At 40.2% G+C, this 16,097-nt stretch overlaps 1 protein-coding gene across 5 annotated transcripts in view; it reads right to left on the minus strand.

The window, feature by feature from the left end:
- Positions 1 to 16,097, minus strand: part of cadm1a (cell adhesion molecule 1a) — a 420,394-nt gene that overhangs the window by 54,559 nt on the left and 349,738 nt on the right. For all 5 annotated transcript variants that reach the window (XM_074609886.1, XM_074609889.1, XM_074609888.1 and 2 more), the window contains 2 exons: positions 12,193 to 12,289; positions 7,596 to 7,768 (listed from right to left, as the gene is read on the minus strand). In XM_074609886.1, coding sequence (XP_074465987.1) covers positions 7,596 to 7,768; positions 12,193 to 12,289 — 270 coding nt within the window. The remainder of the gene's footprint in view (positions 1 to 7,595; positions 7,769 to 12,192; positions 12,290 to 16,097) is intronic.

Genomic DNA, 16,097 nt, shown 5'->3' on the forward strand with positions numbered 1-16,097 from the left:
ATGTTAAATACTAATGATTACTTGCTAAAATGTGTTTCACCTGCTGTAGAAACTCTTGAAGTATTAACACAATTGACTTCTGGAAAGTGGAAATTTAGCTTCAGGCTGTAAGTGCAGATAGTGTCCATCAAATTAAGATCATAAAGTAATGCCGGAAATATGACGGTTTTTAATTTTAAGGGGAGAAGCTATCAGAGATAAAATAGACTGCTTGGTTTAGGTTTAGGAAACGGCTGTTCATTTTTTAAACTAATATTTTAGGGCAATGTGAGGGGGAAAACAAACCAAAACTAAATTGTTCAACCAAAGATAAACATGTATTTTTCCACTTCATAGATGTCTGAGGTACACATTTCCTCCTTTACTTACAACGTGTATTGTATATATGAGTGACAGTTGTTAAAATTAGGATTGAGGTCTTGCTTTAAGCTTGGGAGGCAGAGCAGCTCTGCACGTTACAGTAGCGTGTTTGTGATACAACCACTGGGAGGCATAAAAGGTGGAAATTTTCACATGCTTCACATAGTGAATTAAACTAGCAGAAATTATCATCTTATCAAAATGACTAACATTACACAGATTTATCTTGTTTTTGCCAAAATTGTGAATGTGAATGTTTTGGGTAAATACTTGGGCAAATGGAAACACAGAGAAATGAAAGTCAGAGCACCTGAATCCTGCTCGGCGGTACCTTGTGTAAAACGCTGTGACCTCATCAGAAAGTATTTTTCTCCCCTGTTTGCTTTCATGTTTCTGTGCTTCATTCAGTTTTCTGACCTGCTACACCATCTAACTGTCTTATTGATTTGCTGTTTTGTGTCCGTTTAGTGCCTCTTAGCCCTGAAAGGGTTATCTATATTTTATCCTCCACAAGGTTTCTACCATTTTTCTGGTATTTTTTGTTTGTGTAAGTTCTTCCTTAGCCCTTTCAGGAGGTGTCCTTGGCCCCTGTATAATCCCAACCAGTGAAGCCCTGACGACTGCTGTGATTAGAGGCTTTATGTACACTCGACATTGACTCAAAGTGACATTTGTGGATTCCAATAATGTGAAAGAGTAGTACGTTATTGGCCTATTATGTGTCTTTGAACTCTCACCTTTTCATTTTATCTTTCCAGAGAGAAGTTACGGAGGACTTAAAAATGTAATAAATATAAGAAAAGAAAATAACACATCATTCAAATACTCCAGTTCTGATAGTTCTTAATTGGCTACCTGGTTTAAAAGACATTTTGATGTATTGGTTTCTTTTCACGCCGTTATCTTGAAACGGGGGTGGTTATGTTTAGGCAACAAAACTATGGTAAAGGTTGCAATTATGTTTAGGCAACTAAACCACTTAGTTAGGTTTAGGAAAAACATCATGGTTGGGCTTAAAATAAGGACATAAACTAAGTGAAATACGTACGTAAACAATGTAATATGAGTATGGAAAACACGTCACAAACATCACCAACGTGACTTCAAAATAGACCACCAAATGACCACGGCAAACAGTTCTACTCCTATTCTATTTCTATGGCTGTGACCTTTTGAGTGTAATCAAATAAACATTGAAATTCAAGATGACACCCACTGTGACACAATCCTTCCATATGGGTATCGGGAGATGAATGTTGGGATTTTAAGTTATAGAATTTTCCCAGAATTACCGCCGTAATGTCATAAATTGATACACGGCAGAGAGATCGAGGTGTTTAAAATTCATGAGAGACAGAATTCTAAACACAACTTCCTTGCAAATTTGTTTTGCAAGTGATGAATTACTTTTCCTCCTCTTAGCATTTTACACCAGCAATTTCACTTCCACTCAAGTGCAATTTCAGCAAACTAAGAGCGCTTGCAGCTTTGAATAGGATGTATCGGGACACTTTGCACCTCTGGAAGGAACGTTAGACGCCACTTTAAGAGCTAACTGTGACTTGTGGAGGAACTCCCATGTGCTTCAATGGAGAAGAAGTGCAAAGTAAGGAAGACGACTGAGAGCAACAGGGTCACTAAACATGAGGCTGGTGTGCAATAAAGCCAGAGCTGGTGCCGGAGCAGGGAGGAAGAGATCTCAGTTATTGGGTAAGCGGCAGCCTGTAAACAACTTAAAACCCCTCGGCACTGGGTCTCACTCGACCGCGAGAGGAACACCCCGATGCTCGTGTTTTCTTACCCTGTGAAGTAAGAGCGGCAGTGAGAGTTAGAGCGGTGCAGACTGCTTTCTTTTCGCTGTTAACATTGTTAGTGTCAGCCAGTCTCATGGTGCTCTCCATCACTTAGGGTCACAATACTTCTGGAACCAGATGCATTAGAGGAGATGCTGGCCGTAGCGGCATTTGTTCTGGCTGTCGAGCGCTGGCGGGGGAGGCGCCATTCGGATTTTATCATTAAATCACACAGCTCTAATGTACAGTTTGGGATCTTGTGCTGATATTGTGGCTGTTTTTTTTTTTACTTTTGATAAAGAAAATTAAATCTTAACATAAGAGATGTGGAAAACGCTTATTTCACAACAGCTTTTGGGGTTATTTTGGTGCATTTTGTCAGACTGTTGGAGGAACTTTAACATTATTATTTTTGAGTTTTGAGTTTCCTTACTTGCTGCATTAGTGTATCTTTATTTTCAGCCCAAGGGTTAGGGTTAGTCCGCATCGGGGAGCATGTAGTTTGGTTACAGACTGGTCGCAAAGTTTCATTCATTCTATTAACTTTTCATTGGGTTATCGCTTAAAGACACAGAGTAAGATACAAGCTCCATCAGAAAAACCTTGAGATGAACTTGAGATGCGAGACCAGTTGGAGTTGAGATACAACCGGATTGTTTGACAAGTAACCTGTTTACAAGCTAAATTTAAACCAATAAAAAGCTAAATCATGGTCAGACGATAGCCGGAGGGTTCCCAGGTTGCATTTCGGCCAATGCATTCCGCTTCTTTTGTTCTCCACACGGACTGTTTACCTGCATTCAACCAAAGCCTGCTCCAACGTGAATGGTCAACGTAAACTTACGATGCCAAAATCTTGTCCCGTTGCCTACAGCTTCTGCATATGTAGCCCGTTCTCATTCTATACTGATGCTTTGTCACGGCCGTCGGCGTGTGATACCGACACACACGGCACCCTTTAGTGCCTGTATGAAATGCTCTGTGCTTTCCAAGTAAACCTATCCGCATCAACAGTAAATACTCAGGGAAAGTGCTGTGGTGACGTAGTTTAAAGAGCAAAAGAGATGCACTGGGCGGACAGGAGGGGATATGGATGGGTCCAAGAAACACTCATCCTGTTTGTGTCCTGTGTTTACAACCTTCAGTTCAATTTTCACTCTACAAATGTTTAAGCCCAACCTTGTACTTTTTTCCTAAAACTAACTATAGTGGCTTTGTTGCCTAAACCTGAAGTGACTCCAAGGGGTATGACAAAAGCATGTATGTGACGAGTTAGGATGAGAATGTCTTGGTCTAATATGTTGTAACCAGAACCAGATGCTTTCTATCACCACTATGAGTGAACATGCTGATGCCCCTGCTGCTTGTCTGATTTCTTACATGGGAGTGTGTGCTACATACATGCCCTCCTACCAACTTCTGTTCTGGTTGACTACAGCGGTGTGTGCATGGTGGTGGTAGTGTAGGAGCGGGAGCTGGTGTGTGTGTGTATGGTGGTGGGGGGTCTGTAACATAATGTGAGAATCAGCTTCTGACAGCTCAGCCACAACATCCTGTCTTCCCATTAGCAAGGCGAAGGTTCGGCATGATTTGCTGTTGAATTACAGTCGACATTAGTAGTGTGGGAGCCACGGACACATCAAAGTCATCAAAAGACTAGCTCTAAAAGGATGAAGGCCTTCTGTGGTTTTAATGGCGGCTGTTTTTTTTTTTTGGTGCAAGGCTTTTAGTTGCCCACGTGTTGCATTACTGTGTTTATCTTTGTCTTTCTCTCACCATGGGGGGATGTGTGGGTAGTTGAGAGAGGGGCGACTTGCATGCCTCACCACCGGATTTTGTTGTTTAGGGCGGGGAGAGAAACGTACAGAAAGCCTGCAACAATTACCAGAAAATTCACACTTCAATGAAAAGTTGTGGGTAATGGATCGCACAAATGTGAGCAACAAAGTAAAATGGTTGCTCTTTTATGATGGTCTTTTATGTGTCCTGTTGTTGATCTGAGCCTACCATAACAACTTGCTTTTTATTTTAATGCTCATTTAATTCTAAACTATCATAACATTGAAAACACTTTGTCGAAAAAATGTTTATTAAAGGGACTGTATGTACATTTTTAGACGTATAAACCGTTTTTTACTTATTATTTATGGCCAATGTTTGATTGAAACCTAACCTAAAAATTAGATCTTTCATGACTTTCTGAGTTTCCTCTCTTAGCCTGTAGACTGCTTTAAATGTGAAGAATGCAGGCCAGTTTTTCCCGGGAAACTCCAGTGGATGTGACGTCATGCACGCTCGCAAGTGCCTATATGTACAGCTCCGCTACAGGGCTAACAGTGTGCAACCATAGCTAACGTTTGTTTAGAAATGGAGTCCACTAACGCCAACAAACAACCAGCCTCCACCACAACTCAGACTCCAACACAAACTCCACGGAAGCACAAATAAACAAAGTTATATCTAGTGAAGCCCGACTTGCAAAACAGGAATGTGACTGACGTTGGGGGGTAAACTAGTGTTGTGGGAGAATAGCAGAGCCAGTGGGAAGTGAGTGGTGAAGCAAGAGAGAGAGAGAGCGGCGTCGAGTGTGTGAGAAAATGAGCGAGCAGCGGAGCAGAAGAGAGTTAGTTTAGCTTTGAGAATGTATTCATTAGGTTTTCTAGTTTCATATGATGCCAGTATCTTCACTCTAGCTATAAAACTGAGCCCTGAGATACAACCTCCAAAAGATCAGTTGCGTTAATGCGTTAAAAAAACGAGTGGCGTTAAAACTAATTTGCGTTAACGTGTTATTATTGCGTTAACTTTGACTGCCCTATGAAATGTACAGTGAAACTGTGGTTTTAACTGGCTAATGTTGCTAATGGGAGCAACAGGACGCTGACTGTCATTGACTTAACGGCCACTGGTGTCACTGTTAACAAGCAGTTTCTGATTCTTCCTTCTAGCCCCTTTAAGTTGTGTATCCCTGATGGCTTAGACTTAATCCCGATTCTGAGTTTAAACCCAAATCCTTTTGCTGAATTGCAGACTAATTCTTAAAAAAAGTCCACACTGGAAAATGTCTTCAATCCAAAGATCTATGTGGGATTCTGGCACACACACAGCGGCTTACACTGCTCTGTCAGTACAGACTAACAGCTGTAATATAGCAGGTGGCAGTAAGCCGTTTCCTGATTTTCAACGGTACCTCTGTTGTTTTATTGCACTCATCATTAGCACAGCAGCTCGCTCTGCTGTAAATAACATCCATTCAGCTGGTGTCCGTCAGGCATTGAGAGTCCCCCCCCAACCCCTTACATGAAAAAGAAGCCTTTTCACTCCGTTAATTCCCTCTGACAATAGCAGCCAAATAATTTCTCTGCGGGCTTAGGGTCTACCAAAAGTGATAGTGAAGTAATTTTGGCCAGGGAAAATGAGCACATTAGAGTGTAATGCCCTGCTCAGGGAGAAAATGTTACTGGTATCAACAGTATAAAAGCATGATTAAGATAATGCTTATGAGGTTGAGAGAGAAACATGGAGAAAGAGAGGGCGACGCTGCATCAACAGGAAGCCGAAGAGAAATATAAATCTGGCAGAAGTAGGCAGGTTAACGGATTACTCCGGGTTAGCGGGAGGTAGAGCAGACACACCACACTCCTGTACTGATCCCCAGTAGGGTTTTGGGCTGTGGTGCTCCACGCAATAACAAAAAGCAAACTGGTTTACACCATGCTGATGGATACTGGTTCGCACTACATGTTTTTGTTAGGACAGCATGCTGTACAGGTTGCACATTTATATTTTGTCATTTTAGGCTTTATAAATAACACTGACTTGGCTTACGTCAGCATGTAAAACAATTATTATGTGGCCTATGGAGCCATATATTGAAGATTAAAGCCCATGACTCAATGGAGCTGATGTAGTCAGCTTTACTTTTAGAAACCGCACCGTATACAGACATATTTTCGAAAAATACAACTTATTGAGCTTTGAATTTTTTGTGTTTATGACCAATGTTTGTTTACTTAGTTTGTTTATAAGATACTGGTTTACATACATGGTTTAGCTGCCACCCTTAACAATTTATTCTAACAGCTCATGGTGAAATAAGACAAACAAGATTACCAACGATTGCTCGACAAGTTGCTCAAACTGCAAAATTCAGTTACAGCAACAAAACAGTGGAACAATATCCCTACAGATATAAATGTATTAGTTTAAGACAGTTTAACTTGTTAACTTGTCTCAACAAGTATCTTCCTGCCCTGTCAGAGGCAGCTCTTTCCCTCGCCACCGCCTGCTGCTCTGTAGCCGGGTCTGTAAGTGCGACTGGTTGGCTGGTGAGCGAGCTACTCCTGCAGGCGCATGTGGAGCGTTTCAACTCCAAAAAGGCACACAACCACAGGTTAACGTTAATTTAATAATATTTAAAATCAACCTGCCTAAAATATCTCAGAAGTGAATTTAGTAATGAAATAGCTACAATTTTTTTTTTCTAAATGAGCCGTTTTAGGCAACAGTTGTTGTGACCATAGACTGTACTAAGGCAGACTGGTCCGATGCATACTGGAGATTTTTTCCAAATCAGTACGACATCCAGATATTTTAAACATACTCCAGATTTAGCTTTTGTTTGCATATTGCATACTACATGCTACATTTTGTCCAAATCAATACATACTGTTGGTATATATGGAGTTTTGAATAAAGCCTAAATGTTGTCTCAAGGCCCTCCCCTCACTGCCGGGATCTAACTCCGGCAGAAAAACACTCGATCCCTTTCTTACATTTTCCCTAAAAGTAGTCAGAACCAGTGTTCAAAATCCACAATGTAAAATGTGTAAATAAATGTAGAAACTCCTCTTCAGGTCATTAATATAACTAAGCAATACAGAGAGAGACACAATACTGAGGACGTGACCTCCTCTTTAGTAGCAGAAATAGCACGGTGTTAAAACCCTCTGAAGGAGCTGCTGCGGTGTGGGTGTGTAGCTACAGGCACTGGTGAGAAGATGAGTTTGAGTAATCGTAATAATGAGCTTATCAGAGGCCAAAACAGTTTGCCTGCGTTTTGTTGTTCTCTTGTGTGTGTCTTAATGTAGCCTCAGGACAACATTTTTCTGGATTTAGATGCAGGGCAGAAAGGGCAGTCAAGTGAACAAAGAGCGAAGCGACAAGCTTTTGGTGTTGGCCATATCCACAGTGGAAACAGGGAGGGATCATAAAGTATACTGCACCTTTATTAAAACACATTTAAAAGTCAGTGTGCATACCTTGGATTATGCTAATGGCCTCAGCCTTTAGTATGCTACAGCTGCTCACCAATCCTGTAAATATCATCAGTCTACATATGAGTGATTCTGGTGTATCATGGGAAGGAATAAAGCAGGTATAGAGATCCAGGTAGAGAGAGAGACAGTAAAGTGATGGAGGGTCAGTGTTAGACGGGCGTACCATAGACGTAGAGGATGTAGTCGTCGAAAGACTCCCCCACCGTGTTGGAGGCCACACAGCGGTAGGTCCCGTTGTAGGACTTGTTTAGGTTTTCGATGTACAGATCCCCGCCGGTGATGACGGCATGGGATGGCACGTCGTCGTCCACCTTCACCCAGTTCACCCGCTGCGGCCTGAAATGAAAACCAGAGTGAGATAAGACAACCGTTCAATGCTGAGAATGGAGGTGATAGATGATGTGATCCTTTAAATTAAAAGTCTAAAGAAGTGTAAAATATATGGATCATTTTTTACTTCTACCACCAATGGGGGATAAAAATTAAAAATTGAATATAGCTTTCTTCCTCTCGGAAACATGCACGTCCTCAACACATGTTGTGGCAATTGTTTAATTACATCACACAATATCTCAGCCCAAGAGAAGAGTCCATTGATCAAAAATCAATAGGATTTATCCTCGTTTCTAAAATGTTTTCTGTCGCACTTTTGAAATGAGAGTGAAAAATGTACATGTAAAAACCACATTTCTATTACCCTTGTCACAACGTCATGTTTGCCTTTTGTTGCCTTTCTTTGAATGCAAGTTTTTTGGCATACGACTCAAATCTTGGGATGTCGGAACATCCTTGAATCACCATGAAGATTCCCGTCTCTATCGGTACTATATTCTAAAGTATCTTCCACACAGTCACTAATAAAAAGAGGCTTATTCCCTTTAATATAGTACAGATCTATTTGGGGGTTCACTACGACAACACTTGAGAACTTTTTCCACATTTGTCTCCGAAGATTATAGCCTGTCCTTAAGATAAACAAATATACCTCATTGTTATAGATTTTCAAGCAACTGTTTACTAGTAAAGAAGGGCTAATGAAAGAGAGTTAGGACATAAAAAAACAAAACATATTAAAATGACATTCCTCCCTTTGTGTACGGCTAAAAGCAACAATAACTGTGAAGCAGCTTTGTCCTCAAATTGCAGGCTTTCCACGCTTGTATACTTATGAGTGTTGCTGTGTAGGTGGGCGCCTATCAAGCGTCTGTATTTGTTCTCTCTTCTACCTTGACTGAGGTTTATAGCGAGGTGACAGATTCCATTTTTATGACAATGAGCTCAGAGCCACCGGGGGTGAAGAGAGAAAAAAAAGAAGACAAAACACCTCTATTTTGCTGCTGCAAACTTCCAATGGTCGCTGCCAGCTACTGTTATTTCCCCTGAGCGCGTGCTGATGGTCTCTCTTGTTGCATTTTGTTGTGGTGTTTTAACTTGTTTCCCTCCATTTGAAAACATTTGGTGTGGAGGGAGCAAGCAAATAGGAGCGGGGAGAAAAAAAAGAGATCCAGGAAAAGAAAATATGAAATAGCAGTTGGAGCTCAATAGCAAAAACAAACAAACCGCAAGTGCTGCGGTTTGTTTGTGGTGGACGGCTTGAAAGAGAGCGCCGTGTCTATTACAAGTGCTCTCAGGATGAAATGAAATGTAAATAAATAATAAATATATAAATAAGATGGAGAGAGAGAGAGACATGACCTAGAAAAGAGGTGGATGGGATGTCGTGAGGAAAAGTGAATCCAGAGAAGGCAGATAGACGGAGATGGAGGTAAGATGGGGCTGCAAGGAGAGAGGAAGGGCAGGCGTCTAGAATACAAATGGTTGCCTGCAGCCGGGGCCCCCTGTGCTATCTGCTGGTAATGACTGCACAACTCTCAGCAGCTCTAATGAAAATGACTTCCAATTCCCGGCTCACTGTATTGATTGTGTTTTCATCTTTATAAAATGAATACGGGTAGTTAGCTTGTCTCTATGCCAAGTATGAAAACTGCGGGGGGGCTGGTGGAGAGAGGTGGTCTGAAGTACAATTGGGAGTGTTCTTGAACTTCTACCCTTCAGAGACTCATACAGAGTTTTAGACACTCAGGATGAGAGCATTTCTTTCAAAGTGAGAACAGTTTGATCAGCTCGGTCGCACCGAACGGCGTATGAATGACACGGCAATTTGTAAATCGTTTCGCGTGCAATAACGACGGCGTTCTTGCTTTTGGCGTGTCATTGACTGCAATGTAAACACATCCGTGGGAATATGTTACGCTCAGAGCTGGTGATGTAGAATAAAGAATGAGAAAGACTGCTTTTGTGGTGGGCGGGAGGGGAGGTGGATGGGTCCAACAAACACAGGACTTTCAACCAGTAGACTGGAGTTCGTGTCCTAAAGTGTTGAGTTATTTTGAAGTTACGTTTGTTGTGCTTATGTAACGTTATTTAGGTAGTATTATACTTAGTTTAAATACTTATTTCAAGCTCAACCATGATGTTTTTCCTAAAACTTACTAAGTATTATGTTGCCTAAACATAACCGCGACCATTTCACAGTAACAACGTGGCATTAAATGGCAAGCGGAAAGCCTAAAATGCGTCATCATGACACGCATAATGTCCTTCACATGAGGTCAGGTTGGTTTGATTGATCCTGACTTTGATTTAAGGTTAAGATTACATTTCATTGTGGGGACAAAAGCATGGCGATAGCACACACTCAGACCTCAGTTTCAATAATAACCTCTAATCATTCATCACAGCAATGCCACTAATTTTCTTAATACAATATCGCACCGGTAAATCTATGTTTTGAATTTCAAACACCTTTAACACTCTGTACAATTGGCTTGGCAGGTGGTTCTGAAAAGCTCCTTCGCAGAGGACATCGGCTGTACTCAACTTGCATTCACAATGGATTCCAAACAGCAACTCAGTTTTGAGGCCCAAAAGCTATCACAATGTACATTAAACATTTTTCTGTCCATTCATATGCTCAGCCGGCCCGTCCTCATTTCCAGGCAGTCTCACACTGAGGCTTTGTCACGGCCATCGGCGTCAGCGGTGGTACGTGACGAGTTGGGATGAGAACGTGTTGGCTCAGCATGCTCCAGACAATCACATTTTTGAAGATATGGCCAGGTTTACAGGTTCCATTTGTCGCTAGCGCAATTCACAGTGTAACTACTACACGCCTGCTAACATTACTCGAGAGTGAAAAACATCCAGCTGTGCTGGGGACAAACAGAAGCTGTGTTGTAGGAGTGGTTTGAAAAAGTTTCAATGGATGTTTTTGATACATTTTTTCTTTCTCGATGAAACTGGGTTTCCATTCAAATCCATTGTGAATCCAAGAATACTACCAGCGGTCTTCCTAAACCAAAAAGCAAACTACATACTTTTCAGAGCCATCTTTCAAGCCTAGTTGAAAGAGGCCAGCTGAGGTGGTTCAGGGATCTGATCAGGATGCCTTCTGGACGCCTCTCTTTAGAGGTTTTCCAGGCACGTCCAACTGGTAAGAGGGCCCACGCTGGAGAGATTATATATCTGGTTTGGGAACCCCTTGTGGTCCCGCAGGAAGAGCTGGAAGACGTTGCTGGAGAGAGGGACGTCTACAACACCCTGCTAAACCTGATGCACCCACGACCCGGCCCGGGATAAGCAGAAGATAATGGATTGATGGGTTCTTAATGTGGTAAGCCTATTTCTGAAAGGTTGCCATTTATCGCCACATTTGAATTTGCTTTCACATAAAAACACCCACTGTGATGCCACACCCGAAAGTTGGTCCCAACACCCTTTCTGATGTATTATTCATAGCTCCAGCCTCATCTGATGATGATGTTGTCCCGTTCAAATTTGAACTGCCTTGTCAACAAACTAATAAGATTGATACCAACAGCACCAACTGCACCAATGTTTGGATAGTTTGCGTCTGAAGCCTGAAGCTCTCGCTCCTTCCCATCTCACATCACAAAGACCTGTCACCTTAACACAACAACACCTTGGTTTACAGGTGATACATGTGGCATAATAGCGTAATGGGTGTCAAACAAGAGTTTTCTGACGCTAGGACATGTCACAGAACTGATTAACACTGGTAAAGGCCACTGTAAGCTCATTTTTGCAGCAAAATGACGTGGAGACAAACAATCTTTTCACAAAGCTGACTTCATCTGTGCACATCCAGTGCCTGGAGTCCATCAACTTACTCTCTTCGCTTTACACAGCCTCCCTCGATACCTTCATAAAATTAGCACTCATCACTAAAATAACACCCTGCCTGTTCAACCCTCTTCCTGCTAAAATTCCTCCTGCTAGATATTACTGTAGGACCCGGTTCACTCTCTATCATTAATGCCCCTTTCTGCTCTGTCTCTCGCCTTTAAAAGGAGTGGTAATTAAACACCTGCTCAAAATATCACAGTGATTTCGGATGTGTTTCATAATTACAGGCCAGTTTCAGATTTCCCCTTTGAAATTCCTGAAAAAAGAAAATAGCAGCCATACAATGAAGTGATTATGTATCCAGGAATGGTCATTTAGAAATGGTCTGGGCTCAGGTCTCTCTGTCCGTCTTAGTCACATTTACTTGCATCAAGGCAACCCTTTTATCCCTGATGTATAGTTCCACGTACCACTGCAACACGTGCACACACTGAGGAATGAATTCAGAGTGTTTGGATGAATAAATAAACGTGTTTTTGTTTTTTTACCCATGGCACATTTTAATTGGTTAAGACATGCGTATGTGTGAGTGTGTGTGTGTGTGTGTGTCGTACTGGGGTTTGCCTTTGGCCTGACACGTCAGTTCCAGGTTCTCTCCTTCCCTGGTCAGACCCTGAGGAAACTCTACCACGATCTTTACCTCCGGTTTGTCTGAAAGGAGAGAGAGAGAGAGAGAGAGAGAGAATTAAATGCTGGGACAACATAACATTTATCTTCATTCTGCATCTACACTGTTCTTTCTCATTCATTCCTATTTGCAGTCATGTTTGTAGTATGCATAAACATGAAGGTGAACTGTGAGGAATTACACTCCCTATACAGTAAACTGTGGAATGCGCTATAAATATAACCCAGTCTCCTACATATTATGTCCATATGCAACGACTCTGCGTCATGATTTTACGTTCAGTGGAAGCACGTCAAATTATCAAACTTTCCCAAAGTGATTATAGCTTGACACTTCCAAGGAGGTGCTGCAGCGAACACTAAGGATTCATGTCACATCAGGAACAACATTAGGCACCGCTGTTCAGGCAGGGCGCCGAGTGAATCATTAGCTGATTGGCGTCAGCTTCTCCATCAGGCTACCTGCTGACTGGTAGAAACCAATCATATTCATGGGGGCATACAGCACAGATATTTTAACCCGACTCCTCAGGTTATTACTCAGCTGATACGATCATATCAGATGTGGCTGTTCGCCCGGTTCTGCTGCTACAGCCTCGCAGGGTCAGGTATGATGAGTAGCTCTCGGTGGCTAATGTTAACAAATCACTTTCTGGGACTCCCATGTCTATAATGCATTATAAACATTCTTATAATGCATTATATTCTCCTAACAGCACACATAAATATCCAAAATGCTTTTATAACAATAATCACAACACATTAGAAAACATTTTATAATGACTTATAAGGTCATATTACTTAATATACTGTATATAATTACTGGTCTCACTTTTGTTTGTTGTTCTTGCAAAGATTTAATGATATTTGTTCACCTTTACTTAAAGCAAACAATGACCACCTATAGTGAATTATAACCATCTTGTAATGTATTACTATACATAAGGAATTTTCATACTTTACTTAAAGCACCCAATGACCACTTAAAATAATCACATTACAATGTCACAGTTAAGGAACTGCAGGATTGGACCTGAACTCAGAACAGACTGAGGAGGAGGCAGCAGGCAGTGTTCAATGACTTACTGATGTAAAAGACTTACAGAAGGGAGTAGGGGTGTAAGAAAATATAGAAAATATAGAATATTGCAATATTATACTTTGTGATACTGTATTGATTCTCAAAAGCACTGTATCAATTTTTAATTAATAGTTCACATGCAAATATTAACTCAGTCAATACTTTATGACATTTGCAGAGATGTTCCCTCTCAAAGTAGTGCTATGATGTTGGATGTTGCAGGGACTTTAATAAATGCAAATGCAGATCCCACTTTTCTGATTGCATAAAAAAAGTACACTTTTTTTTTTAACTTACTTTATACAGTGACAGTTTTCTTAAAATTGGATTTCAAAAATCTTAAATCTCCTGTATCATGATGCGTATTGTACCATCAGATTCTTACCAATACAGCCCCCTATAGGGAGTCCAAAAACAGGCAAGAGACAGAAGTGTCTCCCAAAAAACAGGTAACAGTAAGAAAACAAAACACTAGGAATCAACAGACTAAATACACAAGGAAGTAATTAACTAATGAAACTCAGGTGTGATGGAAAACAGGCAGGGGGGGAAAGAAAAAGGCAGGAAGTACAATAAAACATGACACATGGAGAGAGTAACTTTCAAAATAAAACAGGAAACAGACTAAACAAAAAAACAAAATACTACCATACTATTTAGTATGCCAGAAAAATATTTAGTATATCCCAGTACATAGTATGTCAAATGCAGTATGCCATAACTACCAGGTTTTCCTACTACATCCTGTTGGACTTTGCAGTATGCAAGGTTATTTGTCCCAATTGTATAGAAACTTTGTACAACAGTGCGCACTTTGTAAGGACAGCTGCAGTATGTAGTAAAAGTAAAATTTGGAACACAGCCCATGACATACTGTATAATGCATTATAACAGTGATTATAATGCATTTTAAAAATATTATAATGTATTGCAATTATGGGAATTATAATCCACTATGATCCTTGCAACACAAAATGTCAGCGAGTTACCAGCAATTGTGATGTTTTATGATACTTGACCTTATAAGTCATTATAAAATGCTTTAAAAATGTGTTATGATTATTGTTATAAAACATTGTTCATATTTATGAGTGCTTCAAGCTATAATTGTACAGTCCCTTAAGCAGATTATTACACAAGTATGTTGCGTCATAGAAAGAAATGTTTTATATAGAATCCATATAAATATTTATATGAATAGAGTTCATTTGCCGACTCTATTATTGTAATCAGGTATTTGTTTTTCCATCAGTGCTTTCACTACTTTTCTTCACACAGAATACACCGTGATCACAGAAATAGTCCCGATAGGTTTAAGGAATAAACACATCAATACGTGCAGAAACAAGAACAACAACCACGACCTGCCCCAGCTGTGTCGGAGGAAGAGAGGAGGTCAGGTCAAGGTCACGCTGCTGGAAGACGACTACATGCTAAACAAACTTTGCTTGGTCTGGGTGGAATTGACTCGACATGATGTAAACAATCAAATACATTCAAGTTCTATTTCTTAACATCTACCCACTACTACTACTGCCTTCACCTCAACCTATCTCTTCCATTGCATCAAATCAGTCTTCAGCAGGGTTAGGTCTACCTTGGGCATATTATTGATGGAATTTTAAATCAACCGAACACCAAAACACAAGCCAAAGCTTTGGGGAATGATGGATGTGGTGCAGAACCACAAGTAGCCCCGAGTACGTCCAAAGACGTTACCTGATAAAGTTGCTTCACAAAACAGAAGACGCTGCGGACGAGCCGAGGCAGATGGAGAGAAAATGTAAGAATGTTGTTTTGACAATCAGCGGGGTGCTTTGACAGTCGCCGCTGTGCTATTCTCTGCTACCATGGAGTTGCTATTGTTCCCACTCCCCTGACTGTTGCTGGTGTTATCAAAGCCTTTTCTCATCTTGGTGTGAGGGATGATCCTTTATTCTGGACAAAAATGGAGCGTTTTATTCAATCTATCATCTGGGTAAGGGACTGAATTCAGAGCTACTATGCTCTGAAAGTAAGACTGAGACAAAACAAGCACAACAAAAGGTCCTACTCTGATTTACACCTTATGAGGTATCCCACGGTGAGAAACTCATGAATGAAGGGAAGCCGGAGAACAAGTAATGCATCAGGGTTTAAGGAGACCTTGCAGGATTATCATACATATACATGTTAATTTACTCATTCATCTTAGTAATTGTGATGAATATCCTTTATTGATATGTTAGAATGTTGTGTAATAAATATTCATAATGCTTTATAACACATTATAAAACATTTTATAATGACATATAAGGTCAAGTATCATAATATTTTGTAAGTGCTAATCACTCAATGACATTTCTTTTTGCAAGGATCATAGTGTATTATAATTCCACTAGTTATAATACATCATAATCTTTTTTTGATCCATTATAGTCACTGGTATAATGCATTATGATGGGAGTATATGTGGTCATTGTTTGATTTAAGTAAAGTAAAATAATCATTAAATCTATGCAAGAACAGGCAAAACATGTAACATTTATTTAATAAAAAAATATTTACGTATGATTTTTTATATTTATACTATTTTGTATTATACATTTTTAATTTATTTAAGTTTATTTAATAAATAAAGTTTTACTTTACTTAAAGCACAAAATGACCACTTATAATAAGTCATTTATAATCACATAATGCATTATATATATAGGAAGTATAATGATACTTGACCTTATAAGTCATTATAAAATGCTTAATAATATGTTA

Source organism: Sebastes fasciatus, chromosome 16, assembly GCF_043250625.1.
Source record: "Sebastes fasciatus isolate fSebFas1 chromosome 16, fSebFas1.pri, whole genome shotgun sequence".
NCBI classification, from domain to species: domain Eukaryota; kingdom Metazoa; phylum Chordata; class Actinopteri; order Perciformes; family Sebastidae; genus Sebastes; species Sebastes fasciatus.